This window comes from Varanus komodoensis, unplaced genomic scaffold (genome assembly GCF_004798865.1).
Source record: "Varanus komodoensis strain SLA01 unplaced genomic scaffold, ASM479886v1 scaffold55, whole genome shotgun sequence".
Lineage (NCBI taxonomy): Eukaryota > Metazoa > Chordata > Lepidosauria > Squamata > Varanidae > Varanus > Varanus komodoensis.
The window spans coordinates 346,522-374,223 of record NW_025336157.1 but is presented as its reverse complement, the minus strand read 5'-3'; the positions used below and the strand labels follow the sequence as shown (position 1 = coordinate 374,223).

At 60.9% G+C, this 27,702-nt stretch overlaps 1 protein-coding gene across 1 annotated transcript; it reads right to left on the bottom strand.

Moving 5' to 3' along the window:
- Positions 1 to 407: 407 nt before the first annotated feature.
- Positions 408 to 25,461, bottom strand: CDC42BPG (CDC42 binding protein kinase gamma). Its single transcript, XM_044448355.1, has 34 exons — positions 25,378 to 25,461; positions 24,766 to 24,861; positions 24,217 to 24,365; positions 22,254 to 22,347; positions 21,622 to 21,822; positions 20,405 to 20,653; positions 19,647 to 19,726; positions 18,599 to 18,714; positions 17,927 to 18,007; positions 16,946 to 17,067; positions 16,164 to 16,406; positions 15,621 to 15,731; positions 15,357 to 15,541; positions 14,778 to 14,868; positions 13,861 to 13,979; positions 13,026 to 13,140; positions 12,704 to 12,852; positions 11,844 to 11,932; positions 11,247 to 11,299; positions 10,881 to 10,985; positions 8,919 to 9,024; positions 8,203 to 8,318; positions 7,414 to 7,553; positions 7,082 to 7,163; positions 5,712 to 5,928; positions 5,168 to 5,230; positions 3,986 to 4,573; positions 3,508 to 3,605; positions 2,869 to 2,953; positions 2,282 to 2,402; positions 1,635 to 1,752; positions 959 to 1,088; positions 623 to 708; positions 408 to 470 (listed from the first exon to the last, which is right to left on the bottom strand). The coding sequence occupies exons 1-34, from the start codon at positions 25,444 to 25,446 to the stop codon at positions 408 to 410; spliced, it is 4,530 nt and encodes a 1,509-aa protein (XP_044304290.1). The 5' UTR covers positions 25,447 to 25,461.
- Positions 25,462 to 27,702: the final 2,241 nt, after the last annotated feature.

Sequence of the window (27,702 nt, the reverse complement as noted above, 5' to 3'; positions counted from 1 at the left end):
GCTGGTTTGGTTAAAAGGTAAATGTTGCGGCACTTTAAAAAGCGAATGCTAATCCTGGGTGGCTTTGCAGCAAGCAGGCGAAAGGCGGGCGGGGGGCAGCGGAGTCGGCGGGCGAGTGTGCGGGGCCAGCAGCCGTGGGGCCAGGCTGCCGCCTTCCCTGAGAGCGCGCGGGTCTCGGTGCGCAGTGCAGTGAGCCCGGCTCGGGCTGGCAGCCCCATCCGCAGAGCTGCTGGGGTCTCCCCTCCACAACGGCCGGCTGAGGTGGGAGGTGCGCGCCCCTCCCTCACCCCGGCGGTGCCGGCCGCTGCAGGCAGATGTGGCCGAGCCACGCCGCTCCGGGCGCTTTGGCGCGGTCCGAGACACCCCGTCGGGGAGCAGCCGGGCAGCAGAGCCGCGAGCCGCTCGCCTCAGCTGGCGCTGTCCAGACTCCGGTCCATGACCTGCAGCGAGAGGGAGATGCTCTGAAGGGGCTGCGGGGGCCGGTGGACGCAAAGGGGTGTGGGGCCAGGCGTCCTCGCTGCGCCGCCCCGGAGTCCGGGAGCCTTTGGGCAACGCGAGGACGGACCGGCAGCGAGGGGCGCCCAAGCAGAGCCCCCGGCAGCCCCTGCCCCGCCGCGCTCACCTCTGCCGGCGTCCCGGCACCGGGAAAGGGGCCCTGCCGAGAAGTGGCGGCGTCCTCAGGGGGGGCGCCGCCCGACCTGTGCTTCACTGCGGAGAGGACAGAGGGGAGGGGTCAGCCGGGGGGGCCCTGCGGGGCATCCCACTCCCCCGTGCGGCCGGAAGGGCCGCTTGGGGCCCCTGGACGTCTTGGCCGACAGCTCTCCCAGCCCTCGCCGCTGGCTGTGGTGGCCGTGGCTGACGGGAGTTGTTGGCCAAACTTGGGGAGTGCCACTGGCGCCCCCTCTCCAGAGGCCCTGATGGGGAGGGGGGCTGTTTGCTGCTCCGCGCAGCATCTTACAGGAGGAGGAGGTGGAGAGGGGCGCCCCCGGGGTCTCGCCACCGCTGCCCGTGGACGGGGGCCGCCGGGTCTCCGACAGGCTGCTGCATCGCATCCGTGCGTGGGCCTCCTGCCGCTTCTCCTCCTGCGCCTGGAGGGAGAGATCTGGCTTGCACGGGGGGCTGGAGGACGCTGCGCTGGCATCGTTCGTCGGAACGCCGCGTGCAAAATAAAAACTCCTCCTCCACGTGCAGTATTTCTAGAGGGCCTTTCCAAGAAACGGCCTGCCTTGCAAAGGGTCCCTAACCAGGACCCCCAGCTGAATAAGAGCCGCACAAAGCTTTCAAAAGGAGCTTCAAAGCATCGCCCCTTTAAAAAGTCAGTTTGAAAGGTGACCGGAACGCGGAGTGGGGACACGACGCAGATCCCCAAGGAGCGTGTTCAGAGCTGGGGAAGCGACGCAGGCGAGGGGCCTCCTTCAGAAAGCCGGGCCCCAAGGACTCCAGAGGTGGCAGCTCAACTCCCGGCTCGATCCCGAAAGCATTTGGCGAGTGCGGTGCTTCGAACATGGGGGACGCGCCAGGCTTGAGTGCCGAGACACCCCCGGCGCGACCGGATCTGCGTCGCAAACCCCCAGCGAGGCCCCTGCCCCCCTGCGCGAGCCGGCCCGCACGTGGCTGCTGCGGCCACTACTCACCACGGGCAGCTCCTGCAGCCGGTGCTGCTTCTCGCTCAGCCCCACGTGCACCACGTGGTTGAAGTTGCTGGGGCCCGAGATGAGCTTGGAGCGGAGGGCCGGGTTGCGCATCATCTCCCTGCGCGGCGCAGAAAAGCAAGCGGCGGTCACGGCTGCCAGCGCTCTTGGCGCTGCCGCCGGCACAGCGGGCCGGATCCGGGTGCAGCCGGCAGGATGCCGACTGCGGAAGCCCAGGATCCGAACTGAGGCGGGCCTTCGGCTTTGCAGATCACACCTGCGGCCCAGGTGTGGGCAAGCGGACAAGGAGGACACAACGGCTGTAGATCCACACCCTTCAGTTCTCCCCAGAGTCCCTCTTCTCGGGGGAAACACCCGAGAAGTCGGGAAGCCCGCTCTGGGGGCCGTTTTCAGCTCCTCAAGGAGCGGGACTTTGACAAACCCCGTGGCCCGTTGCAGAGCGAGCCAGGCCAAAAGCACCTTGTTGCGAGCAGGGGGAAACCACGGCTGCTCATCCTTGCAAGGATTGCGGCACAGGTGCGAGAGAACGGAATTCCTAGTGGGGGGCAGATGGCATCACGGCTCCCCCCCAGCTTCGACCCGCGGAGCCCCCTTCCGCTGCCCCGTCGCCCCGAGCCACCTGGTCTCACCTCCGCTGCTGCTGCCGCTCCTCCTCGGAGATCCGGAAGGAGAAGCGGCGCTTGTGCCGCGTCCTCACGAGGTGCCGGCGGCTGTTGTCTGTCGTCTGGGGGACGTCGAACTCGTCCTGGTCTGGGGGACAGTGGGGGGTGGCTGCTTGCCGGCTGCTCCCCAGGCTGCGGAGTTGCACCCCTCCAGGTTTGGCCAGGCCAAGCCCCGCAGGGCCTGTCTGGGCAGGTTCCCCTGGCCGGTGAGGGGCCCCCGACCACCAGGGGGTGGCTCGTCTTCCCAGCATGGCCCCTTGCGCTCACGCACGCTGGTCCAGGGGTCAAGGGCCCTGCCGGGCCGTTTCTGGGGGCGACGGACCCAAGGGAGACTGGGCGAGACACAGCAAGTGGGGCAGCTCCCCACCTCGGCTGGCGTCTTCCCAAAGCTGCCTTAAACGTTTCCAACACTGAGGTGGGCAGCGCCGGAGACCAGCTGCAGCCCTTCTCTGGCCAGGCCGGCTGCCCCCATCCCTGAGCAATCCCGACAGCCCTAAAAATTGGGCCGCGCCCCGAGACACCTCTGCCCCGCCACCTGGGCCCCTCCGCCTTACCTGCCGCCTTGTTTCGGAGGTATGTCAGTCGGACCTTCTCACTCCCGAAGGTGCAGAGAGAGCCCTCGGGGTTCAGCGCCCGGACCTGGCCAGGGAGAAGGTGTTTCTCTGACCCGGCTGCTCCCGGCGGTGCTGCCGGGCCTGCGCCCACGGCCCCCCAACTGCAAATCCCCTTTTTAGAGCCACGGGTCTGTTCCCCACCCGAGTGTCCACGCGTGCCGGGAAAGGGCCTCGGCACCTGGCTGCAGCGGGGATGCTCAACAGCAGCGAGGGTGCACCCTCGATCTCCGCGTTCTGCCCCGTTCCCCCGCCCCGAACTCTTTCCACCACGTGGCAGATCCAGGCACGGTCCCGGCACAGCACAATCCCCCAAGCCAGAGGTTCGTGCTTAGTTGGTGCAGGGCAGGGTCTGAAGCGCCAGTTCACTGGAGCTCCGGGAACATTCAGACCATTTTGAAGGGGGAAATGGTACAGCCAACCCCAAGCGCCCAGCAGAGGTTTGGGGGGCCAAGGGAGGGCTGGATTTGGCCCCCGAGTTGGGGTTCCCCACCTCTGAAGCAGACCGAGGGCGAACAGAGTCCCTGAGAGACTCCCCCAGTAAGCACCCTCCCCACAGCCCCAAAAGCGTCCTCCGTGCACCTTTTTCAGAGGGATGGTCTGGATCCATTCGGCTTTCCGCACGTTGAACACGTCCACCGCGTTCTCGCTGAACACGGACAGATACGGCGCAGTGTAGCCTGTGGCAGGAAGGGGCGGCGCGTCTGCGTTGGGCGGCTTGCAGGCCGACTCTCACCTCTCCGCACGGTGCTGCAGAGGCCCAGACCCCCTTCCTCCACCCGGCCCTCCCACGGTGCTGGACTGCAACTCCCATCCTCCCCAGCCAGGATCCCTGCCCCTTCCCCCCCCAGCCCGGCACCCTCCCAAGGCTCTGCACTTCCAACTCAGAGCATCCCCATTCAGCATGCCCACTTCTTGCCAGACCAGCACCGCCGATGGGGCCAGACGACCAACCCCATCCTCCCTAGCCTAGCGCTGAGACGTTGGACCGCAACTCCCATGGAGCCCACGGCCGTGGCACAGGGGGCCGAGCCCGGGGGATCCGAGGGGCCCCACTCACAGCAGCTGAGCGGGGGCGCCGGCCACATCAGCTCCTGGGGCCGGCTGCTGCGCCCCTGCCCGTCCACGTAGAAGCCGAAGCCGCTGAAGCACAGGATCAGCTCGTTCAGGCTGACCTCCACCGCCTTCAGGGCCTCCATCTGGCGCGTGGCCTTCGCCCGGGGGTCCTCGGGGTGGGGCAGGCAGACCGGGGGCCCCTCGTTGAGCAGCGGGTAGAGCGAGAAGCCGGACGGGTAGCCCACGCAGAGCCGGTCCCCCAGGACGTCCAGGCACTGCACGTAGCCCGGGGCCTGGATCTCCCGGATGCGCCGATGCGGGGGCCGGGTGGCCGTGAGCTGGAAGCAGAGCACCTGGTGCTTGCAGGCCACGCAGAGCACGGGGGTCGTGCCGCGGCAGATGAGCCCCACGGCCACGGCCTGGCAGCCCTTGGCTTCCGCCACCTTGCTCCCGGGGGCCTCCGGCGTCTCCAGCTCCGCCCAGGAGAAGAGGCGCACGCTGTGGTTCTTCCCGCAGAGCACGGCCAGCAGCTGGGCCTGGGGCGACACCAGCAGCAGCTGCACCCGCCGGCAGTCGCCCACCTGCAGCACGTCTGGACGGGGAGGAAAGGGGGTCGCCGTTTGCGCGAAGGCACAGGACTCCAGCCAGCAGCCCCCTCCCCGCCAGCCGTGGCCCCACGCTTCCCAGCTCCCCCAACTGCCCGGTGCATCATGGCAGCCCAGTCCCCCTCCCCGTTTGCTCATCCTGACCTTTCTAAATAAAGAAATACCACTGCGTATGTATGTGCAGTTTGGCTCCCTGAGCTCGTTTTTAACCCCTGGCCAGAGCGGAATAAAACGGAGCTGGCTTCTCCTGCCCTGCTGAGAAACACATTTCTCTTGAGAATAAACCCCCACTGTGTCGCAGAAAAGGAGAGTGTCTGTTTGTAAGGAAAGAGAATTTGCAGCCTTGCACAGACCAAACACTGTGCGGGCTTCTGTTAATGCCCGTCTATACTAGCACCCCTCCGGAAAGCCGCATGCCACTTTCCGGGAGCCACTTGCTCTGAGGTGCAGCTGCGGCCGCCCTGTTCCCGGGGCGAGCTGAGCAACCCCAGGCTGAAGGTGCAGTCTCTGCCCTCCAACCTGATGCCCCAAACCAAAGCAGCGCCTCCCCCGCACCTGCCCTGGGGCAGGCTCCTTCCTACCATTTGTCTGGAGATTAATCAAAAACAGGCCGTCCTCCGTTCCCAGGGCAATCCGCTCGCGGTCTGCAAAAGAGGCAGAGCCCCCTCAGTCCCTTCCAAGGCCTCAGGATTGCTGCCCTCCGCTTGGGGACAGTACACAGGTCAAGCGGAGGCAGGGCTGCTAAGACAACTCCAGCATGCCCCACACTGGGGGCAGCAGCCCGGCTCCTGGCCTTGGGCGGCCATCAGGCCTAAAGCACACCCTTTTCCTCTCCGCCCCATGTCAGCCGGGCGGCCACGCTCCAATCGGAGAAGCCCCGTGGGCCACCCTCCGGTGGTGCCCGGGGCCGCAGGAGCCCACGTTCCAAAAACTCCCTGTGTACACATTTAGCTTCACTTCTTTCTGCCGGCAACGGAGACTCCGATGAGACATTTCAACCCCCCAGAATGGGCGGCAACTTCACAAAGAGCCGGGCCGGTGCCGGAGCGTGGCTGGGGCCTTGGGAAAGGGCGTGCTTTCCCGGGAGCTGGACCGGGGTCTGCCGCCCGGCTCTCCGTCCTGTACCTATGATGGCTGCCGCGAGCGCGTGAGGGACCAGGGGCAGCCCGTTGTCGTACGCTTCCTTGAGGATGTAGACTGCGCGGTCGTGCTGCCGGCTCTCCTTCAGGACGCGGTGCAGTTCCGTCAGCACCTGCACCCACTTCCTCATCTCGGCTTCGCTGTCCGCGAGGAACAACATGGAGCTGGTCGTGTGCGGAGAGTGGAGCTGGGAAGCTGTCACCTGTGGGCCGGGACGGAGGGGGATCAGGGTGGGGGGCAATCGAGTCCCCGGAAATGCCCAGGCGCCCCGTGAACCTCTGGCCCAGGGACGGCTCAAGTGGAGCTGACTTAGCAGCACAGGGAGGAAAACAGCCCGCCTTCCTCTGCTCCAGTCGGGTGGCTACAAACTTTTTCTCCCTGGACTTTTGGGAGTATTTTTCCACAGGCACAAAGAAAACCTTTTCCTTCCACCTCGCCCCCCAAGCTGTGCTTCCAGCCAGCTCTGGGATTCCAGCTAAGTCAGCGCAAGAAACCCAGAACAGAACAGTTTGCCCAAGCTGATTAAAGGAAGAAAAAATATCCTGCATTCGTGCAGTTCCACACTGGAAACTCAGCACTGGAGTTTCCTTCTGCTGCCCCGGCTCTGGGAGTAAATAAGCACCATTCTATGCTAGGAAAGGTAGTATCTTCTCAAAGTAGAACAAATAAATCAATTGTAACCATGTACCTCCCAGCCAGGCACCCCATAATTCAAAGATTGATGCTCAAGTTGTGCTTGATTTGGTGGAAAGACCCTTTGCTGAGTCCTAGCTGTGGTGGAAACGCGGTTGCAGCAACAAGAGCCCCTGAATTATTCCCGTTTGTTTCTGTTTTTTCACAGCGCTAGTCACAATAACGACAACACAACAAGCCTGTCACAACAAGACAGCCAAACGCAATGAAGGAATTGCGTATAAATGAACCTGTGAAAGCCAAACATTAAACTGAGGAGTTTTCAGCAATGCGCTTTTGATCTGTACACCGGCCGGCTTACAAGAATCAGAAACACAGACACCTAGTGCTGTAATTCCAATATTCCAAACAAACACCAAATGCATTTCAACCCAACAGATCTTAAATTTCTCATTTTTGAAATAAAAAGGGGTTTCTGCACATGCAGACAGCAAGGATGCGATGTTCTCACTCACAAACATCTTGCATTTCCTATAAGTGAGTGGAAAAGTCGCATGACTTCAATTCCCCTGTTTGAAGAACTTGGTAAATCTAACAGCGTACAGATCAAAGTTAAACTCGCGTGCTTATTTATTCATTCGATTGTTATTCCGCCCTGTGAGCCATCATGAAACCCACTCTCCCTTCCCTGCCAGCTGGACTTTTCCTCCTCTCTCTCTTACCCGGAAGATGCAAGGGACGTCTTTGCTGCTGGCATGGATGACATCGGAGGCCAGTACCGGAGCTACGGAAAACTGCTCGTCCCTAGCAGAACACCGGAGAAAAATTAAAAACCGAGCTGCAGAGACCCTTCCCAGGTGAGAAACGTGACCACGCGGGATGCAAAGGGACAAAATAGGCAGGCAGATCTGCTCCGCTTCCTTTCTTGGGGGTCTTAATGTGGACTTGGAACATGAGCTGGATGCTCCGTGAATACAAGCACCTTTTCTGCAAAATGGGACATGTAGTACCCGCCACTGCCACTGGTGCCCTCACACACACGACGCCCGCTTACCTCATGTCTGTGACATGCATGACACCCACATCGCACTGGGATAGCTTTCCCTCTGGAACATCGAACAGGAAAATCTTGAAGTCGCTGACGATGGCAAAAGCCCTCTGCCAGCCTTTCTTCACGCCGGAAGGTTTGGGCACCTTTGGGGGCAGAAAGAGAGGGTGGGGGATCAGCAAGGCTTGCGCTTTGCAGTTAGTGGAGGGGAGGGCATAAATGCAGGAAACGCTGACTCTCTCCTTCAGGATCTTGGAGCTGGTGGAAGGAATACCGAGCCCATCCAGTCCCTGGCCCAGACTGGGCCCTCGGTGCATCCCGGACAGCTCAACGCTGCAATTCTAGGCATGTGTAGACAACAGCAGGCCCGCGGGAGCCGGCTCCAAGTTTTGTCAAAACGTGCACAGATTTGTCCCAGAGACGTCAGGCCGCGACCCGTCGCAACAGCAGCATCACAGGGTCGTGCAGACAGCGTGGGAGACAGAGAGCGAAAAGACCTCCTTTTCCACACCCTTCTGCTCTGGATGAGTTGAGGTTTTTGAGCCATTTTTCCTTGGTAATCACCGGTCATTCCGCCAAATTAAAATAGTTTCATAAAAGGAGTTTCTCTGAAACCTTAGCTATTGCTGGTAAGGACTTTAGCCTTGTATCAGCAGCTCTTCTAGTTCTTCATTTTTTTCGGAATCCTCTGTGCAAAAAGGCAGCTTCTGCCCCTCAGGCCTGGCCCTCCCGGTTCTCCCTGCCTTCCCTGCCCCAGGCACGGCGGCTGGCCAGCCGGGAGGCCCCAGGTCTTACCGAGAGGAAGCCGTCAAAGGTGGGGTTCACCCCGAGCGTCGTCTGGAGCTGCTCCGAGGGCGTGGGGCAGGTGGTGGCTTCCCCCACGCAGGAGACGTGGCAGACGAAGCCGCAGGCTAAGCAGACAGAGGGGGAGAGGCGTGAGCGCCCCCAGCACAGGCCCCGAGCCGCGCTGGCCCCCGACGCTGGCGCACGCTTCCCGGGAGAGCCAGAGGGGAGTCCCACGAGGGGAGGTTCTCGGGGAGGGGGTGGGAGTCCAGTCGCTCCACGCAAACCTTCGCTGGGGCGAGGGCCTGCTTCCTGCCCGCGTGCTTCCTTGCTCAGCACTGGGAATGCCCGACCCTGCCCCTGCCCCTGCCCCGGCCGTGGGAGCACAATGCCGTCCAGCCGGGCATCCTGCGCTGATGAGGCCCCCCGGGAGAAAGCTGCAAGGAGGGCCCGAGCCGAAGCTCCTGCTGGCGACGGACTCGTGCAGCCAGGCTGCCCTGGACAGCGCACCTTCCCCGGGACTGGAAGCCTTCTCGGCCGCGAATCGGTCTCACCCCTGCTCCTGTAACGCTGCCATGAGCTCTGGGAAGGGTTTCCAACTCTCCCCGACTCCCTGCCTAAGACACCCCTTGGGTGCTTCGATCGGAAGAGAGAAGCCTCCTCTGCAGCACCCCCAAGGGGGGTCCTCCCTGGCACCCCTTCCCGCTAGGCAGCGAGGCGCCACTCACCCTCGCAAGCCAACCCTTGCCGGACGAGGCCCACGAGGAGCGATGCGCAGCGCATACACTTGGTGGGGCTGGAGAAGCTCTGGATTTTGAAGCTGTGCGATTTGGGCTGGAAAAGCATCACTGTATTTAGCCAGGCATCGATTCCCCAAAGGAAACTCTCTCCCCTTTTGACTGCATCACAAAGTCGAACGCTTAAAAGTATTTTCCCCCCATATAGATGTTTGATACTATAAACAGGACCATTTAAAATATGCAGGAAGAACAGATAAAAACACGTGTAGATGAGATAAAGCAATGTCTAGCTTGTCTTTTTTTCTTTTTCTTGCTCGTTTTTTGTTTGTTTTTAAAAGAAGGGGAAAAGCTCCCTTTTTCTGCCACACTGCTGAGCATAAGCTGCCCCTATGTAAATGAGGATTTCTAGCTGTCTATGAAAGCAGGCCGGTGCCTGCATTCACACATTACAATAAGCCAGAGTTCAGTTTGAGTGTGGGTTGCCGCCGAACTGTGGGTTGTTGCGGAACCACGGTTTGTTCCCCTGTGTGAATCCAGCCACGTTAGCCCACCATGGCTTCTTAACCAGAAACAGCGCACAGAGAGAACCCGTGGATTGTTTCTGCGCTGCGAATTGCAGGCTGCTTGTGCTTAACAAACCATGGCTTGTTAACACGGCTGGGGCCACAGATCACAACAGTGAAGACAAGCCCTCTGACCATGTATGGAGTGCTTTTCTCTCTCCACTAAGGGACCTTCTGACACAGGTGGGAAGCCTAGCTTGTCACAGGCTGGGGAGGAAAGAGACCGGCCTCAGCCAGGGACTGGCTGGCCCAAAAACTCAAAGAAGCCAAAAAGAGAGCGATTCGGGCCATGCGTCCGTTACCTTAAGGGATGCCGTGTTGCTGCTTTCCGCAGGAGCTGTTGCCGCCTGGCCTGAAGGCATCAAATGTGGCACCTTTGATGAAATCAGGGAAAGGGACCGGTGGGAAAAGAGTTGTGTTCCTCCACTCCCGGCTACCAAACCTCCCCCTCTATCTTGGTTGCAATCACATGGTACAATAAGCCAGAATTTGGGAGGATCCCGGCTTAGTACAAACACGCCACACCCTGGGACATGCAGCCTACCGCAATTGCTGGACACACCAGGGAATGCTTGCTTAGCTTCTCGTCTGAGCTGGGATCCTGGCTTGTTGCTGTCAAACAAGCCAGGAATCATAAATCAAGCTCAGATCATGGTTTGCGATTCTGGCTTGCCAAGGGAGCAAGAGTCCAGGAATTCTAGTTCAGATGGTGTCTTGCACCCAGGGTGGGGTACCGTAGACCTCCGATGAGCCAAGCCCACCCCTGAATTGTCCCCCCAGAAGACTGTGCCCCATTTCTCCCAGTTTATTATATCTTTTTTCCTTCCAAGGAACTCAAGGTACTTGCATAATTCTCCTCCTGCCAATCTTACTCAACAACAACCCTGTGAGGTAGGTTGGGCTGAGGGTCTGTCACTTGAACCCGGATCTTCAGCACCCCGGCCCCGTGCTTTCAACCGCTGCTCCACACTGGCGCGGAGGTTTTGCCAATTGTCTGGGGAGTCCCCACCCCCCCGTTCTAAAGCTTGAGAGGTCTCTCTTAAGGGCTCCCTTAGTGCCAGGAGGAGATTTATTTATTTATTTATTTAGGAGGCTTCTGTGCCGCCCCATTCGCCGAAGCCTCGGGACGGCTCACCGTCACAGGTGGGCAGGCACATTTTCCCGTTGTGCCACCTTCCGTCCCCGTCCCCCGGCAGTGCATCAGGCCTCCATCCCCCAGAAGGGCCCATTATCTCAAGCTTCCCCTGTTTCCCTGCACTGGGGCAGGCCAGGAGCCCAGAGTGGGCTGCACTGGCACAGCACCCCTGCCAAAGCAGCTGGGAGAATCCAGGTTTCTGGAAAGCCGCGCCGTGTGAACACAGCTGGGGCGGCCGCAGCCGGTACATACGCTGGCCCGGAGGCTTCTCCTCCCCTCAGGGTGCAGCTGGGCCTCGCCTGTGGTCCTTCGCGCCTCCTGGGGGTCCGAGGAGCCCCCAAAGGCAATCGTGTCCTTCTGGAAAACAAGGTGACACAAGCAGCATGTTATGCTCAAGGCCCAGGCCTCGGAGACAACTTAAGATCTGAAGCATTTAAAATTGTATTTCTTTCTAGATGAAATGTAGGGCCGTGGGGAAGAGTGAACATTTTAAATGCCAGTGAATGCTGACGCTGGATTAGTGCAATTCTGAGTTCACGCCTGGCGTGAACATCTTTTCAGAAGCTGCATGAATTTTGGCCCTTGGGCTCCTCTAGCCAACGGCACTGGAAGACTTACACTGGTACTCCGGAAGGAGAGGAAAGGAATCAGGGGTCCCTGGTGCTTGACACCTGTTGAAGGAAAGCAGTGTGGAATAGCAAAACATTACTGAGGCTTCCTGGGGCAACGGCTAGTTTAACTAGTCAGTTCCTGTTCGGCATGACTTGGCCCTCCCATTAATCATTTCCCGTTCCACGGTGGTGGGCTGCAGATGGAACCCTCATGCTAACAGAATAAGGGTGAAACAAAGGAGCGGTTCACAGATCTGTTGCACAGGGACCAAAACTGGCCCCCCATTTTGGAGACCCTTGGACAATACCTCCCCAACAAGCCCCTCCATCGACAAGCCCACCTTCGTGTTGCCACCATCTGGGCGAGGGGCTCATCCCTCATCTACCCCCGGCTTGCCTGGCAGATGGAGAGCCCAGAAGCCCGGTCTCTCCCGCTCCACCTCCCCATCACCACGGCCTGGGCCAGGGTGAGACACAGATCGCAAGGCAGGAAAAGACGGGGAGAACTCCGGTGGGCCCTGCTGGGTGTGGGGGCCCGTGGGGGCTGCGCGGCCCTGCCAGCCCTGTCGCATCCTCGACAGAGACACCGCGACGTGGCTCTTACCTTCCAGCGACCGGGCCTTCAGCTCCCCCTTGACCTTCTCCAGTTCCACCCGCAGCATCCGGTTCTGCTTCTCGGCCTCTTGCAGCTGGCTTTGGGACACAGATCCGGGTGGTGGTGGGAGAAATGTTACTTTAGTAGCTAGGGAAAGGCCAGCTTCTAGCGGCAAGAGCTGTGCCCGCCCCGGGATTCTTCAGAGGAGGAGGGTGCAGTGGGTGTGGGTCTTTAAGTGGGTAGGGCAGCTTGGGGGTCAGCCGGTTGGCCAAGCAATCATGCCATCCTGGGCTCGGGATCTCCAGAATGAAGGGATGAACAAGCAAACGAATGAGCCAGGTGGAGGTATTAGGTGTACTGCGGACACCCCGACAGAGGTCAGTCCTCAGTTTTCATGGCCACAGCAGATAGGATCAGAAGGCTGTGGGGCTGCCCGGGGGAGCTGGGGAGGGGGGGGCTCATGACCTCCAAGATCTGTAGGAGCCCTGCTGTAAGCCCCGTTCTTTCTGATTACCTGCGGTTCTCAAATCAGCACCTGGGCAAGGTGTGGAAGGGCTTTGGGCAAGATGCCTTTCTCACTGGCTGTGCCCCCTCCTCCTCTTCCTCCTCCCCCCCTCCAGCAGAGTTACCCCAAGCTGGTCTCGCAGGCACGGAGCCGGGGAACAAGCCAGCCACAGCTTCTGCCCCTCGGGCCGCCCGGGCCAGAGTGAGGGGCAAACCGGAGGGGTGGGGCAGGGGCGCTTGCACTGGACCCTCAGCAGTGCCCGTGCCGTCGGACCCCGGGCACCACAGCCCCACAGTTGGAGCTCTTCTGCCTCCTGCTGCTCCCTGGACGCCCCCGGCCGCCCGCACAGGGGCGCCCTGCTCACCGCTCCACAGCCAGGTGCGCCACCTTCAGCTTGTCGAGCTCCTCCTGAACGCCCTGCTTGGCCCGGATCTCGGCCTCCAGGGCCGACTGCAGCTCCAGCCGGGCCGAAGCGTCCACCTTCTGCAGCCGCCGAGCCTTCCAGAGGGAGTCCTGCAGCGGGAGGCCAGGAGGAACGTCTCCGAGGCGGGGCGGGGCGGGGAGGTGCCGGGGCGGCAGCCTGGGCCAGCCCGGGGCCCCGCCTGCAGCAGCCACAGGGATGTGGGCTGGAAAGGGGGGCATTCAAAATGGGGGACGAGCCCCTTCGCCCAAGGGGGCCCCCTCACCGGAGTTTTCGGCCCAGGACTCTGCACGCCCGTCTGCTTCAGCGCCTCCACTTCCTCCGACATGCGGGCGGCCACAGCCTGCAGGTAGTCCCTGGACTCTTTTTCGTCGCTCACCCTGCGCCAGGAGCAGTGGCTCCGTCAGACAAGATTCTCCGTACCTGGAACCACCCCGCTCTGAAATTTCCCTCTCCTACTTCCGCCCTCGCCTGGAATCAATTCCCACAACCTGGGATTATTCTGACCCACACCCTGAAACAACCAAGACTGATCTGTGCCGTTTGCAAGAGTTCCAGGGCGGCCTGGCCGAGCTCAACTAGCCAAGATGGGGCCAGGTGGACAGAGCCCCCCAGAAGACGTTATTTATTTGAAACGTTTCTACCCTGCCCACCACTGATGTCTCGGTGACTTACAATAAGGAACACATGCAATAAAACAAGCAGAGCATCCGGCAGTTCAAGATAAAACCCCCAGTTAAAAGCAACCGGACATTGCGATGGCGGGGAGAGAAAGAGGGATTTGCCGATGCCGAGAAGAGTCAAGTGTCGGCACCAGGCAAACTCGCTGGGGACTTGACTGTTCGCCTGCCCAGCCTCCTCCTCCCGGAGCCCCCCTTTCCCAAACCAACTGCAAAAGCGCCCTGGGGAAGGACCGTGGACGGTCGTTGCTGAGCTTCCGCCAGCAAAAACGCCGCGACTCCAGCTCGCCGGCAGCGGAGCCTTCCCTGTCGGCGCTCGTTCAGTGGCCCCGGAGAGGCACTCCGCCTATGCTCAGACGCACTCCCGCCTCTGCTGTCGCGCCACGTCGCAGCCCCAGGGGAGGCACGCTGACCACGCACCACTGCAGGATGTTGGCGATCTGCATCTCCCAGTGGGGGGCCGACGCCGCCTTGTCGGTGTCCGGGGCGCCCGGCTCCCGCTCCGGGGGCGGGCTGGCCGGGCCAGGCCAGTCCACCTGCTGTGGGGGCAGGCAGAGAGGGTCACCGCGGGCACAGCATCCCAGGGGCCTGCTCGGCCAGTGGCGCGCCCTCCTCCCACCCCGGCTGCGCTGAGCCGGGCCGAGCTGCTCTCCGAAGGCGGAAAGCTTGAAGGAGCGGGGATGCGCGTCCCGGGGGCCCTGGGAGGGGCAGAGGTCTCTGACATGGGCCGGGAGAGCAGGGGTGTTTTGGGGGGGTGTCCAAGAAGAGGAGGAGGGGAAGCCGAGCCGTGCCCAGTCCCCGACCAGGGTCTGGAGGGACAAGTGCCCAGTTAGGGGGCTTGTGTGGGGCTTGCCAGCTGGCCCTGTGCTAGCGGGATCCGCCTGGGAGGAAGTCTCCCTCTCTCTTTCACACCAGGTTGGATCGACTGTGGAAGGAAAGACCCTGGAAGAAATTTGGAGGGTGAGACCAGGTGTGCTTTTGGAGGTCTGAGATTCAGGATGTGACGCGCAGAACGTCAAATGACCACATGGCGAGGCCTTCGCACAGGGGCCGCTTGCAGCCGTGGGGCCGCAGCTGCCTCCCCCAGCCAGGCGCTCTCCTCAACAGCCGCAGCCCACATGGCCAGGGAACCGGGAGGCGCCCGGAGGGCTGAGGGCGAGAGAGGCTCGCTCTTGTGTCCAGAGAACTGGGGCTGTTTCATTTCGGGCACGGGACGGCCAGACTCCCCGGAGAAGACGGTCGTGCCAGGAAAAGCGGAAGGCAGAAGAAGAGAAGGAAGGCCGGGCGGAGATGGGTGTTCAGAAGTGCCCCAGTGGGGTAGCTGCACCCACACCCACCTGGTCCCCAAGAAGCAGAGCCCTGCGGCTGTCAGGAGGCGGCAGACTGCCCGGTCTCTTGTCCTGCTCCTTCAGATCCGGGCTTTCCCATCTGGGCAGGAAGGGCCATTCGAGAGAGGAGGAGAAAGGCGAGGAGTCACCCCCCGGAGCCCCTTCGTGGAGCGGAGGGGAGAGCCCGGGACACCTGGCTCCCAGCTCTTCATGTGAGCGCAGAACGGGGTGCTTTTCGGAGCCGTGTCTTGTCCCACGAGCTCTCCAGGTTTCTCCTGAAGGCAACCTACTTCCAAACAGGAGCATGGGGAACACTGGCGCTGCGGGAACCGTGGGGAAGGGCTTCGCTGGAAGCCCTGGCATGCCCTGCCCCCAAAGTAGGGGCTCAGGTATGGATCCACCCCAACGGCCAGGCCAGTGGCTTGTGCTCTCCACCCCACAAGTTGCTGGGGAAGCACCGGTCCCTCCCTCAGATCCTATGCGATGGCTCGCAGGGGGCCGCGAAGTCCAGGAGGACGCTGGGCGCTGCGCCCCGCAGGGTCCCGCCCCAGAGGCCGCCAGCAGCGGCCCCTCTCCCGCTCTCCTCACCTCCCCGTCTTGGCCTCCTGCGGCTGCTCCTGCAGCCGGGACACCTGCGCCTGCAGCGCCGCCAACTGCCTCTCCCTCAGCTGCAGCGCCTCCCGCAGGCCGCGCAACTCCTCCTTGGGCGAACAGGTGGCGTCGGCCCCGCGCCTGGAGCCGGAGGCGCGGAAGAGGCCGGCGTTCTGCCTCACCTGCGGGGGCAGCAAAAGCCAGGCGTCGTCACCACCGCCGGGGCCCTGCCCGCCCCCTGCCCCGCGGCCGCACACTCACCCTGAGCTCCTCCAGCTCCTGCCGGCACCTCTTCAGCTGCTGCTCGGCTCGCTCCCTCCCTTTCCGCTGCTTGGACACCTCGCCCACGAGCCCCTCCATCCGGGCCTCCAGCTGCAGGAGGAGAGAGGGCTTCTCTCAGCCTCTCCGGACGCCCCTTCCCAGTCCCGGCTCCTTCCTGGACGTCCTTGAGCCAGGAAGGGGGGGTCCCCCAAGAGGGGACCCGCTTTTTGGAAAGGCCTGGCTTTACAGGTGGGGACTCCGAACGCCGGAAGAGAGTTGCAGCCGAGAAGTGAGCTTCCAGGCCCCCGGGCAGAAGGAGACCCTCCCAGTACCTGCTGCCAGTCCAAGAGCTGCAGGGGGACCAGTTCTGCACTGGGCCCCCTTTCCACTGGCACAGCTGGGACTGCACTTTGGGGAGACCCCACCTTGCCCCAGAGCGAGAAAGACCCCACCTTGCCAAAGAGCAATGTCATCTTCTCGCTAGGGGACCTTGGAGAGAAAAGGATGGAATGAAGCCACGGGGAAGGGAGGGCCGCAAGCTACCTCCTTGCGCCCGCCCTCGGTGCGGGCCAGTTCCTTGCGCAGGCCCTCCACCCGCCGGGCCGCGGCCTCCGTCTCCTCCAGCCGCTCGCGCAGCAGCCGGGAATGGCGCAGCAGCTGCGCCTGCAGCTCTCCGCACTTGGCCTCCGCGCTCTGCAGCTCCTCGGCCGTCTCCTTCTGGCGGTGCTGCTCCTCCTGCAGCTCCCAGGCCTGTGCCTGAAGCTGCTCCTGCACCCGGGCCAGCTCCTGGGGCAAAGCAGACGCCACGGGGCGGTGGGTCGCCGTCCAGGGGCAGCTGCGACGGGCTGCTAACGGCGGACGGGCACCAACCGGCTCGAGGCTGGCTCTTCCGACCATGCGCCATCTCTGCTTTCTGCCAACAGCGCGGGGACGTCCTGCTCCTGGTTGCTCCATGACTGGGTTGAACAGCCCGGAGGCCCCCCAGGGTGCTTCTGGGCTGTTGACTGGAAGTGGAAGTGGGCAGCAGGTGGGAAGGGCCCCCCAGTTCCCGGACTGAGAGTGGCCACAACACGAGCGGCGATGGGCTGCAGGTCCTGCTCGGTGCCTTCCAAGCAGGGATGAGACGGGCTCCCGTCTTCAGACCTTGCACTTCCCCCAGTCTTGCCCACGCCCTCCTTGGTGGCCCCTGTTGCCACATGGGGCTCAGCTGCTGCTGGCACTCACTTCCTCCCTCCGCCCCGTTCCTGAATTAAATGGCTGAGCAACTGGCCACGAGGGGAGACCCACCCGATGGATGACCTCATGGGACCCCTCGCGGCAGGTACCTGGAGAGCTTCGCTCTTCTCCTGCGTCAGAGACTTCACACGCTCCTCCAGGGACTTCACTTGGCCCGAGGCGGCTCTGTCCAGGTGCAGCTTTTGCATCTTGTCGCTCTCCAGCTGGTTCTCTGGCAGCAGGGAGAGGAGGAGAGTTCGGAGTCCCGGCAGGTACTTCGGAGCCGCTCCGCCAACGCTTGCCCTCCGTCGTCCCCCCTCCAAGCCCAGCTTCTCCGCCCCTCCAAGCAGGGCGATTCACTACTGTTAAAATGGCGTCTTCCCCCCACAACAGAACGCCTGCGTTGCGTGGCAATGATTTTGTGACATTCCAAAGCCTGACACACTTTTATGCCCAGAATGGACCTGGCTTGATTCAGAGGGAAATCATCCCACTGGGCATTCCTTGGAATGCACGCAGCTCCCAACGTCAGTTTCCAAAATGGAAAAGGACCCATCCCTCATTATTCACTGGTCTGGAAAATGTACTTTGCATATGATCAGGTTACTCAGCCCTTTATGAGATGTCCCAAGATACATGAGGGCTAGCATCTTTCTACGCTGGCTTAGTAGAAAGGGGCAGCTGGCTCATTTTAGCCACAGGCTCCAATGCCTTGAGGGTCTTATATTGCCCTTTCCAAAGAAAGAGAAAATTTGAGCTCGGCCAGCACGGCGTTCCGTCCTTTTCTTGTACCAGCTGCGATGGGAAAAGCATGGAAGGGGCCTCGGCCTGGTTGCGAAGGCCCGGAAATCCCCAGTTATCTCCAACCGCTAACTGGAGATAACGAAAGGAGGGCCTTCCAGCGTACAAGGTAACCCCCTAGTTCTCATGGGGGAGGCCACAAGGTGGGGAGAGGCCTGGAGGCCGGATTGGGAAAGCGAGCCACCCTCTCCTGCCCCCCGAACGGCCGCAGCAGGCGCATCTTTGGTGCCCGGCTGCAAATCCCTCAGGAGGGGCTCTCTCGCACCCAGGGCACGCCTGCCCACACCTACCCAGCGCCTGCTTCCGCGGGGCGGCCGCCTTGCTCTCCGCGTCCTTGGGCGCAGTCTGGGAAGGGGGTCTCGCCAGGGCATCTGTGCGGGTTGCAAGAAGAACAGAAGCACAGCCCTGCTGGGCCAGCGCGAAGGGGAAGCCCACACGCCACAGCAGTCTCCCAGCACGCCGGGCCTGGGGCCGGCATGAAAGGATCCTACTCAACGGCGTCAGAAGCCCAGGGGTGCTCCTGTCCGCTTTGCAAGTGCACGCTGGTTTTTAAACGACTACTTGCACCGCGGAGGTGAAGGGAGGACCGGGCCGGGCCCTCCGTGGGCGCCAAGGGCTCCGCGAGCGCCTTCCTTTCCCGTCCCGATCGCCCTCCTTCTGAGGCGGCTACTTGGGTGTTTTCAAAACAACAACAAACGTAGTCATGACTTTGCTACGATCAGCGTTTTGGCCCTCAGAGATCAGAGGCGCAACCACAGCAGAGGGTTAGGCTGCTCAAAGGCACACGGTGCCACGGGGTCGGGCACGACGGGGGGGGGGGGGGGGGGGGCAGATGCAGCCTCGGCCTGACGACGCGGCTGGAGAGATCCGAATGCCACCCGAGGGGCAGAATGAGGGCGGAGGGCCAGAGGCAGGACCCTTCGCCCCGGTGTGGGACCAGCGCCCCCTCAGGAGTGGGGTACCTTGCAGCTTGCGGCTCAGCTCCAGCTTCTCCCGTTCCAGGAGGCGGATCCGCTTCTCAAGCCGCGCGGTGCCGGAGTTGTCGGAGGGGGAGGCGGGGGCCTTCTCGGGGCAGGGGCTGCGGGGAAAGCGAGAGGCGGAGGGCTCAGGGCTCAGCGCGAAGGCCGTGGGCTCCCCAGAAACGGCATGAGCAGTGCGATTACCAGGGGCCTCGTCCCTGTCCTACCGAAGAGACAGCGTGGAGTAGTGGTGAGAGCTGGGGTCCAATGACCCACAAAACCTTCCCTGGAGCCCCCATGGCCTCCCCCATGTTGATTCTATGCAATCCCATTTTTATGTCTAATGTTAAAAGAGCCAGCCCAGAGCTGATCTCGTCCAGAAGCCTGGACTCAGCATAGCCAGCCAGCCACACACAGGAAACCTGCCAGCAAGGCCAGCAAGCAACAGCTTCCTCCCATCCACCCTCGGGGATTTACTGCCCAATCCTGGAGGCAGCAGAGCGCCATGAGGACTAGTAGCCCTCGTCCATGAATTTACCTAATCCCCTTTAAAGCTGCCCAAATTGGTCACCATCCCTAAATCTTGTGCAAGTAAATTCCATCATTTCTGGCTGTCCTTGCAGGGTTTCCTCTGTAGTTTTCAGAGCACAGGTGTATTCTCTTCTGTTTTTAAATTTCTGGAGTGTGTGGGGGGTGGGAAACTTGGGAGGGTGGGGGCTGCACTGGACTCCTGGCAGCCCGGGGGGGGGGGGTCACACCCCTGCCCAGCAGCCACAGCTGGACTCAGCGGCAAATGGCATTCCGAGCAGAGCGATGTGCCCCCTGGCCTGCCAGATCGCAGAACCTCTGGGGATCCGGCTGCCACCTGTGGCTTGGTGCACCTATGAAGGCTGAGGACCTCCCCTCATGCAACTCTCCCCAGGAGCACCTGTGTCCTTAAAGGAAACACACACAGGGGAGGCAGCGCCGTCCCTTCACACAACCGTGAGGAAAACCCAGGCGGATTGCAAAGGGGTCCGAACACGCGGGTCAACGCCAAAGCTGTACTCACATCCCCGAAGTGAAGGTAAATCCAACGAAAGGTAAGTGGTGACCGGAGAAGGCGGCATGCGACACAGGTGGGAGCATCTCCTGAAAGCGGGGAGGTACACGGAGATGAACTTGGGAGGGGGGCTGTTCCGGCAAGGAGGGACAGCAGCCGCCCCGAAAACTTTGGGGCTTGGGTTGGGAGCTCCGGGCAGCCAATGCAGCAGCCCGGCTTGGTGCCCTTCGGCAAACGCTGAGTGTTACGCCCGCCAGCCTTCGGGGCCTGCGCCACGGACGCCCTCGCGAGCCGCGTCGCGCTGAGCCAGAGCCTGGGTCCATTGACCCCAGTATGGCCGACACGGGCCGGCAGCAGCGGCTGCTCATAGGCAGGGTGCCCGGTCAGCCTGCTCAGCCCCTGAGCCGCATCCCCTCTGGCCGGATTGCGACAGTGACGCGCTCCTGAGGTCTCCCAGCAAGCACTGTGTGTGAAGCCATCCTGCGGGGCTGCAGCCAGCCATGCCCTCTTACGGGATACTCCGTTCCGCACCTCCCCTTCCCCAGGCAGGCACTCGGGGTTCTGTGGCCGCCCCACGCTCCAGTCCTCAAGCGTTTTGGGGCCACTTAGAGTTTTGTCCTGCAAACGCTCGGCGCACACGTTTCTTCCTCGGACTCTGCTGAAACGACCTCCTTGTGCTGTTGGGCTACGCAAATAGCTGCCCGCACCCCCAGTCACTGCTCACAGAGGGAAGTGCGCCCCCCAAACGTACGCGTTGGCCCCCTCACCGATTCGCTGAGCACGTCGTCACCCACGTCGAAGTTGGAGGTGTCCGCCGGGCTGGCCACCTCGGGCAGGAAGGGGGGGGTGCTTTGCCGGATGTGGTCCCAGTCGATGCCCTGGAAGAAGGGGTGCCGCCTGAAGTCCTCGATGCCGTTCTGGCCCAGGCGCAGCTCCTGCCGGCACAGCAGCCCCTGGATGAGGCCCTTGGCGCTGTCCGAGACGTCCGTGATCTCCGGCGGGAACTGCAGGTGGTCCTGGTGGGAAAGCGCCCGGTCTTCTGAGACCTTGGGCTCCAGAGCTTCGGCTGGCCTGGTGCCGTCCCGCTCGGAAGCTCCAACACCCATTTGAGCCTCCATGACCCTGCTGCCCGCCCCCCCCCCCCCGGACTTACAACGGCTTCCGCATCCCTGGGAGTGTTAGAGCAAGGACCCTTCTGAGAGCTTTGGCTAAAGGACGGGATAGAAAAGCTTTATCTGCGTAAATAACAAACAACCCCGACCGCCGTTTGCCAGCTCCATTCCGCGCTCCGGCCAGTTCTAAGTTCTGACAACAGCAGAAAAACTACAAACCCGCTTGGTCACCCTGACTTGGGAGGAAAGCAAAACTCTGAGCATGTGCAGATCTGCGTTTCGGATGCAGTTGTGCAGCACCGTGCCTACCTGAACAAAACGGAGCTCGCTTCAGCTGCCCTCATACTAAATAAATTTTCTGGTCCTGGTCCATCCTGCTCATGCCAGGAGCTAAACTGCCCCACTGATTCAACACAATCACCCCCATGAAAAGAAAAGCGTCTATTTTTTCCTGATCTCCGTCTACAGTATGAAAGCTACATCAGCTGCCTTCCTATCTCACCTCTTCCTCCACAGACCCCAGGAAGCCTAAACGAGCCTTCTCCACGTTTCCGTTTCAACACTCACAACAACCCTGTGAGGTAGGCCAGGCTGTGAGAGTCAGCGACCCACCCAAAGCCGGCTAGTGAGCTGGATTAAAACCCAGGCCTGATCCAACACACCAGCTCGGGGCTGGAAACACACGGTCTGGGGAAAATCTATCCGCACCCCCTGCTGCAGCTCCCTGTTCCTCCCATTTTAAAAAATTAAAAACAAAAGAGCTCCCCAGACTTCTGCTGTTCTGATGCGCTTTGGCCCCTGCTCTGCCTCCTGGCCTGGCAGGGGAACGCGCCCACCTTGGCCACAGCCCCCCGTTCCTCTGCCACGCGCACCTCGTGGTTCATGATCTTCCCGTAGGTCTCCACCAGGGATTCCGCGTAGAAGGGGGTCTCCCCGAAAAGCAGCTCATACATGCAGACCCCCAGCGACCACCAGTCGCACTCTGGGCCGTATTTGCCCTTTCTGTCCTCCATGGCTTGCAGGATCTCTGGAGAAATGTAGTCGGGGGTCCCAACAGCTACCGAAGACTCCACCTGCGTGGGGGGAACCACAGGCGAACTCGGATCCCACGTCCCACGTGGCCTGCGCCACCGTTCGCATCGCCCCCTCCAGCAGAGTGGACCCCTGGCTCGGGCAAGGGAGGCAAGCCCCCACGCTTCTGTGGGGCGAGAGGGCAGCCTCCATGAGCCCCACGGCCGGAGGGTTCCACGCTTGCTTCCTTTTCTCCACACCTCTCCAAATGGTACCTGCATTTCCAATGTGCCTTTTAAGAATGGAGGCATACAAATGCGGGGTGTTTAGGTTGGAACAGCTACACCCATGCATGCAAGAAAAATGCCTGGTTTCATTTGGAGGATCACAGGTTCGGGCAGAAAAGGAGCTTTCCAAATCTGGACTGGGCCGCAGACGGACGGCTCAGTCTGCCCGCTCCCACCCGCAGGGCCACGCAGCCCGTCCGGCTCACCGTGCCATCCGGACGCAGGCGCAGGCACGACCCGAAGTCAGCCAGGCGGATGTGCCCATTGGTGTCGAGGAGGATGTTGTCCGGCTTGATGTCCCTGTGGAGTGGGGGCAACGGGCTCAGCACTGGGGGGCACAGGCGTGGGCGGCGCTTCCGACTGGGACTTTTGGGCTGGGCCGGAAAGAACACGGAGGCACATGGCCCAGTGTTCATGCCAACATGTGCTGCCTGCAGAGCGCGCCCAAAGCATGCGCAATTCTGCCGTTTGAATCTGCTCCAGAGTTTGTTTCTTTTGTGGGTTTGTGTGCATGTGTAAAAGGCCCTTTTGGAGGATACGCTTCTTCGAAATAAGGAATGTGAGGACAGGGGGAAAGGAGCATGTTTTATAGAAACAGAGCGAGTCAGAAGCGGCCTCCCGGGTCATCTAGTCGGACCCCCGGCTCCAGCCGGCTGCGCTCACGACATGCCCGCCATGTGCATTATCTGAGAAAATAAACTCTGGTAAAAGGATTCCAGGGGCCACAGCCACACGTGGGCCAAAAGCCAGTGGGACCAGGGCAGCAGGGGACCCTCAGGGCACCAACTGAAACCTTCAGGGCTCCAGCCCTTGCAAGAGAGTCCCTTGCTCTGCCCCGAGTCTGGCAAATAAGCGCAGGGGCTGCCACCCCTAGAGGACCCCTCTTCCAACTCCCCTTCCTGGACACTGCAGGCGGGTTCTGGGGCCTCCGTCCCACGGCCACCTGCAAGGGAGCTTGGGCGGGGGCAACGGGGGAAGGCCCCCCAGTTATGAAATGTTGCCATCTTTTTGGCACCAGGTAGAGACCATCCTCTATTGCAGGGCATTTATATACTTAGGGTTGGGATCAAGTTTTTTTTCTGTTTTAAAAAGAGCTTTGGCTATTGGGTGGTACAGAAATAAAAATGAATAAATACATGATTCACACACACACACACACACACACACACACACACACACATGGTCAGACATGGACCTACAGGGCTGTTTGGCCTGAGTATCCACTGGCAACAAGAACAGTTTTTTTCCCTTCAGCATAATTTCCTTTGGAGCTGATTTTCAGGACTGGCTACAGCTGGGGAAGGAAGGGTTAACTCTGCAAGCCTGACAATTAAGGGACAATTAAGCTGAAAGAAAGAAAGCAAAAAAATAAAAAAAAAAATAAAATAAAAAATAAAAATCACATTTTCTGTTGCTTTGGGATGACCTGGATCACAGTGCAAAGGCGCTGAAGGTTCGTTTCATTTGAGACAATTTGGATGGGAGATTAATCATCTGGTCCTGCCACCGGTGGAATTTAACACATCCTAGCAATTATTTCAAAATTTGTATACACGCTCTGGCATCCCCACATGCGTGGCCTGGAGCCTGAATCATGGCTGCAACTGGCAACGCTTCTGCCTAGAGACACCTCTGCGGCATTCACACAACACGGCAAGCCGCTCTGTCTTCCCGCAGCCTGCAGTTCTGCACCATGATCTACCTGACAGACGATCGTGTTTCCATCATCCCCTCTTAGTCTCCCCACTGTTGGCACATATCCCATCAGCCACTGCAGCTGAAATCTACTCCCAAGATGCATCTCTCCCTGCCTATGTCACCTGCCTGTTCCGCACTGGTCTGCACATAGAGGCTGGAGGGCTGGAGCGGCCCCTGCAGCTGCCGCTCTTTCCAGGAGACTCCGTGGTGGGTGCACGCCGGGTTCAGACAACACGACAAGCCACGGTGGTATGGAGAAACCACAGAGCAAACCATTGTTTCTCAGCATGGTTCTAAAGACCAAACTTACCACCGTGAGATACCACGAGTGGGTTCAGATGATACAACAGACCAGCGATGGCAAGCGGCCACCGTGGCTTTTCGTGTTGTCTGAACCCAGCCCACGAGTACCTGTGATTCCTCCCCTTGCTCATTACCCTTTGCACTGCTCCCCTCTTGGGAGTTCCTTACCTGTGGACGTACTGGAGCCGGTGGAGAGAGTCAATGGCCATGACCATCTCGGCCAAGTAGAAGCAGGCCATGTCCTCGGGCAGGCGGTCCTCGAACTTGCTGAGGAGCGTAAGCAGGTCTCCCCCTGCATAGTAGTCCATGACGAGGTACTGCCAAAAGAAACAGCAAGCTAGAATATCCCCGGAGGGGCTGACTGGAAAGCCTTGCGGGGCTGACTGGGTGATCAGAACGCAGCAGGGCTAGTAAGCCATGGCCCGTTAACCACAAACAACCCATGAAGAGAGGCCACGGTTTGTTGTTGGGCTATGAACTGAGGGCTGCTCACCACGGTTAGTTCCCCGGGCTGGGTTCAGACAACCCGCGTTCCAGCAGCAAGCCACGGTTCAACACCGGAGTCTGGGTCAGTGTGTTGTCAGAACCCAGCCCTTCCCTTCCCTTCCTCCTTCCCAGGGGTGTTCTTCTCCTTCGTTTCCTCCAGGGTCCAAGAGAAACCATCCCCGGTTGCATAATTCTCGGAGCCTGTGGCGATGGTGTGCCTGGAGAGCTTACCAGATAGTGATCGTCCTGGAAAGCGTAGTGCAAGGTTGTGATCCATTGTCTGTCCCCGTGAACCAGCACGTCACGCTCCTCCCGGAAGCAAGCGGTCTGAAAGCGGGCAGGAAAAGCAAACCCTGCTGAGCCGGACCCTCCCCTCAGCCTACCCCACTGCCTCCGGCAGAGGACAGCTCGATACGCCTGGGAAGCTCACAAGCCAAGGTGGAGGCCCGTGACCCTCCACGAATGGCTGTGTGTCCCCCAGCCCATCAGCTCGGAAGGAAAACCTCACTCAGTCTGGGGGCCGGACATTCCCAGCAGCCACACGCCGAGGCTGGAACTGCCCACCCAAAATTAACTTCATGGTCATACAGGCGTGAATTAAGGCAGATGTCATCTGTTCCCAGGAAACCGCCCACTCTGCTGGCTGGGGATGCTGAGCACTGTAGCACCGGAGGAAGGCTGCGAACACCAGGGGACCGATTCTGCGGGGCTGTGGTGCCCCCGGACCACCCGCCACCAGCTCCGGCCCCACCAGCCCCGGCGGCTCCCCCTCGGCCGCCAGTGGGCCCTCCCGGCCCCCAAGGGCTCGCGGGGCTTGGCCGGTTCCCGGAGGGGCCGACGCACCTCTGCCCGCTCCAGCATCTTCCTTTTGTGCAGCACCTTCATGGCGTAGACCTCCTCCGTCCCCTTCATCCTCACGACCGCCACCTAAGGGGCAGAGCGCAGGTGATCCTCTCCTCCTCCTCAGCCAAAGCTCTCTGGGAGGTTTACAGCAGTACATAAAAACAAGCCAAGAAAATGCCATGCCATCTCGTCGCAAACAGAAACAAATTAAACCCCAAAATTAAAAGCAGCCGAAACCAGAAAAAACCGCCCCTTCTCCGTCTTCCTCTGCGGAGGCCTCCCAGCAACCCTCCGTACCAGAGTCGGGGACACCTCGTCCCCCTCGTGGGACAGAAGGAGAGGCCCCCAAACGCTGCGGTCTGGGGTAGTCCCGGGACCGGCCGAGGGCACTCACCTCCCCGAACGCTCCTCTCCCGATCACCTTCAAGATCTCGAAGTCTTCTCGCCGGAGGGAGAGCTGCTTTACCTTTGCGACGAATGGAGAGGCTGCGGGGACAGGGAGAGAGATCCCACCGATGGCGTCGCGTGACCACTTGGCCGTGCCCGCGTGCCAAGCCAAGGTCGTGAGCCCAGGAGCCGGCAAACCTCTCGCGCCCGCGGGCCTATTTGCCCTTTCCCTGGCTCTTCCCTGAAAACTTCCTGATTTCTCTCCCCACCCCGAAATCTGATTTTTCCTGGGGTTCTGGTTCAGAACTTTTGCCTCGCCTCTGCCAACGACTGCGTGGAGCAATCGCTGCATTGGCGTCGCTAAGACTGGGGAGAAGAGTCCCCTCGTGAAAAGGGGGTGACGTGGGATGAAGCTCCCCCCTCCCCCCGAGGTCCCTGTCACCCCAAAGGTCCCTTTTGTCTCTGGAGGGGCTTTTTCTCCAGCAGGCCGTTCTCAGTGGGGCATCCTTTTTGCTCCATCGACAGCAAGTGCGGACCTGGAGTTTCAGGCTGCCATCAGGATGGGAGGAAACCCCCCCATCAGTGGCTGGGGGAAGAGGGAAAGCCGGGAGAGGGGGCACCCAATTGGGATGCCCCCCAGACCCGACATTCCCCCTGCCCCACCTGCCACTCGGTGGGATGCTCCAAGCTGGGTTATCATTGTTTTCCTACGCAAGGAAGCAACCACGGAACCGGCCCAGCCCGGCCCGCGGGGCCATCGCTTCTTCAAGGCCACGAAGGGAAGCAGAATGCCACTCCGTCGATTCACACCTGCCTCGCTCTAACCACTATCTCTCCCACCTCCGAAATCTGGAGCCCGGCCAACCACACGCCTTCCTCTGGGGCACTCCCAGGAGAGGGCAGGAGGAGGCAGCGGGGGAGAGCCGGTTGTTCTCGCACTGCGGTTTAAAGCCGCGGTAGCCCGACGTGCTTCCCGGCCTCACTGCCTGCCCCGCTCGGTGCCCGGGTGGGGCCTGCGTGCCCCGTCGTGCCAGGCTTGGCAGCCCTGCTCCGCGGGGCCCCACCTCTCCCTGCGAGGGCCGCAGCCTCTCCAAGCACGGGGCAGGGCGGCTGGGCACGAGAAGGGGTGCAGGGATAGGGGTGGGGCGATCCGGCACCCCCTCTTCCCACTAGCTGAGTGAAAGATTTGGTCACCAGATATGGATCCGAGCCTCCGCCTCTCTCCTTCCTGCTCTTCTCCTTCCAAAAAAATTGCTTTCCCAAGCTGAAAAGGAATCAAGCTGTGTGATGCGGCTGCAAAACGAGCAAATGCAATTTTAGGTTGCTTCAGTAGGAGAATAATTCAAAAACACTGGAAGGAAGGAGGGGTTCTGCTCCTCGCTGCTCAAACCGCAGCTCCAGTTTTGGACGCCCCACCAAGCGAAAGCTCAGATGAACTGGAACGCGTCCAGGGAAGGGGACTGAGGACTGGGGACGGCAAACGAGGAGGGAAGCTGGAAGGAACAGTGTCTGCGCAACCTAGAGAAGAGAATCTGGGTCAGCGGGCAGGATAGCTAAAAGGGTCCCCTGCTCTCCGCCATCCAGGCCCACAGGGCACGAGATAAGAGGCTGCAGAGGTGTTGGCTGAGTATCAGCAAAACCCCGCTAGGGATCAAAGCTGTCCGAGAATTGAAGCAACAGCCCGGAGAAATGGTGAGCTTCCTGCCACAGAAGGTCTTTGCGCGGATTCCAGACATGCTAGAAATACTGGGTTCAGGCCTTGAATGGCCCCTTACGACTTTAGGATTTCATGGTTTCTAGTCCACATGGTTACTGCCTGGTGGCGTGAGAGCAGCAGTGGGGAGTGAGCCGGGAGGCCGCAAAACCAAAGATCCATCCTGCAAGTTTGGAGACTGTGTATCCATGCTTCTGGGGAGCTGAGAACAAACGATCCAGAGT

Bases quoted from the DNA above. Each gene is read 5' to 3' on its own strand.
- CDC42BPG (XM_044448355.1), bottom strand. From the start codon at position 25,446: ATGAAGGGGACGGAGGAGGTCTACGCCATGAAGGTGCTGCACAAAAGG. The intron at 14,869-15,356 runs GTGAGGAGAGCG...CTTCCTGCCCAG, and splicing joins CAGGAGGCCAAGACGGGGAG to ATGGGAAAGCCCGGATCTGA. The intron at 8,319-8,918 runs GTGAGTGGCGCC...CTGTCTGCTTAG, and splicing joins GCAAGGGTTGGCTTGCGAGG to CCTGCGGCTTCGTCTGCCAC.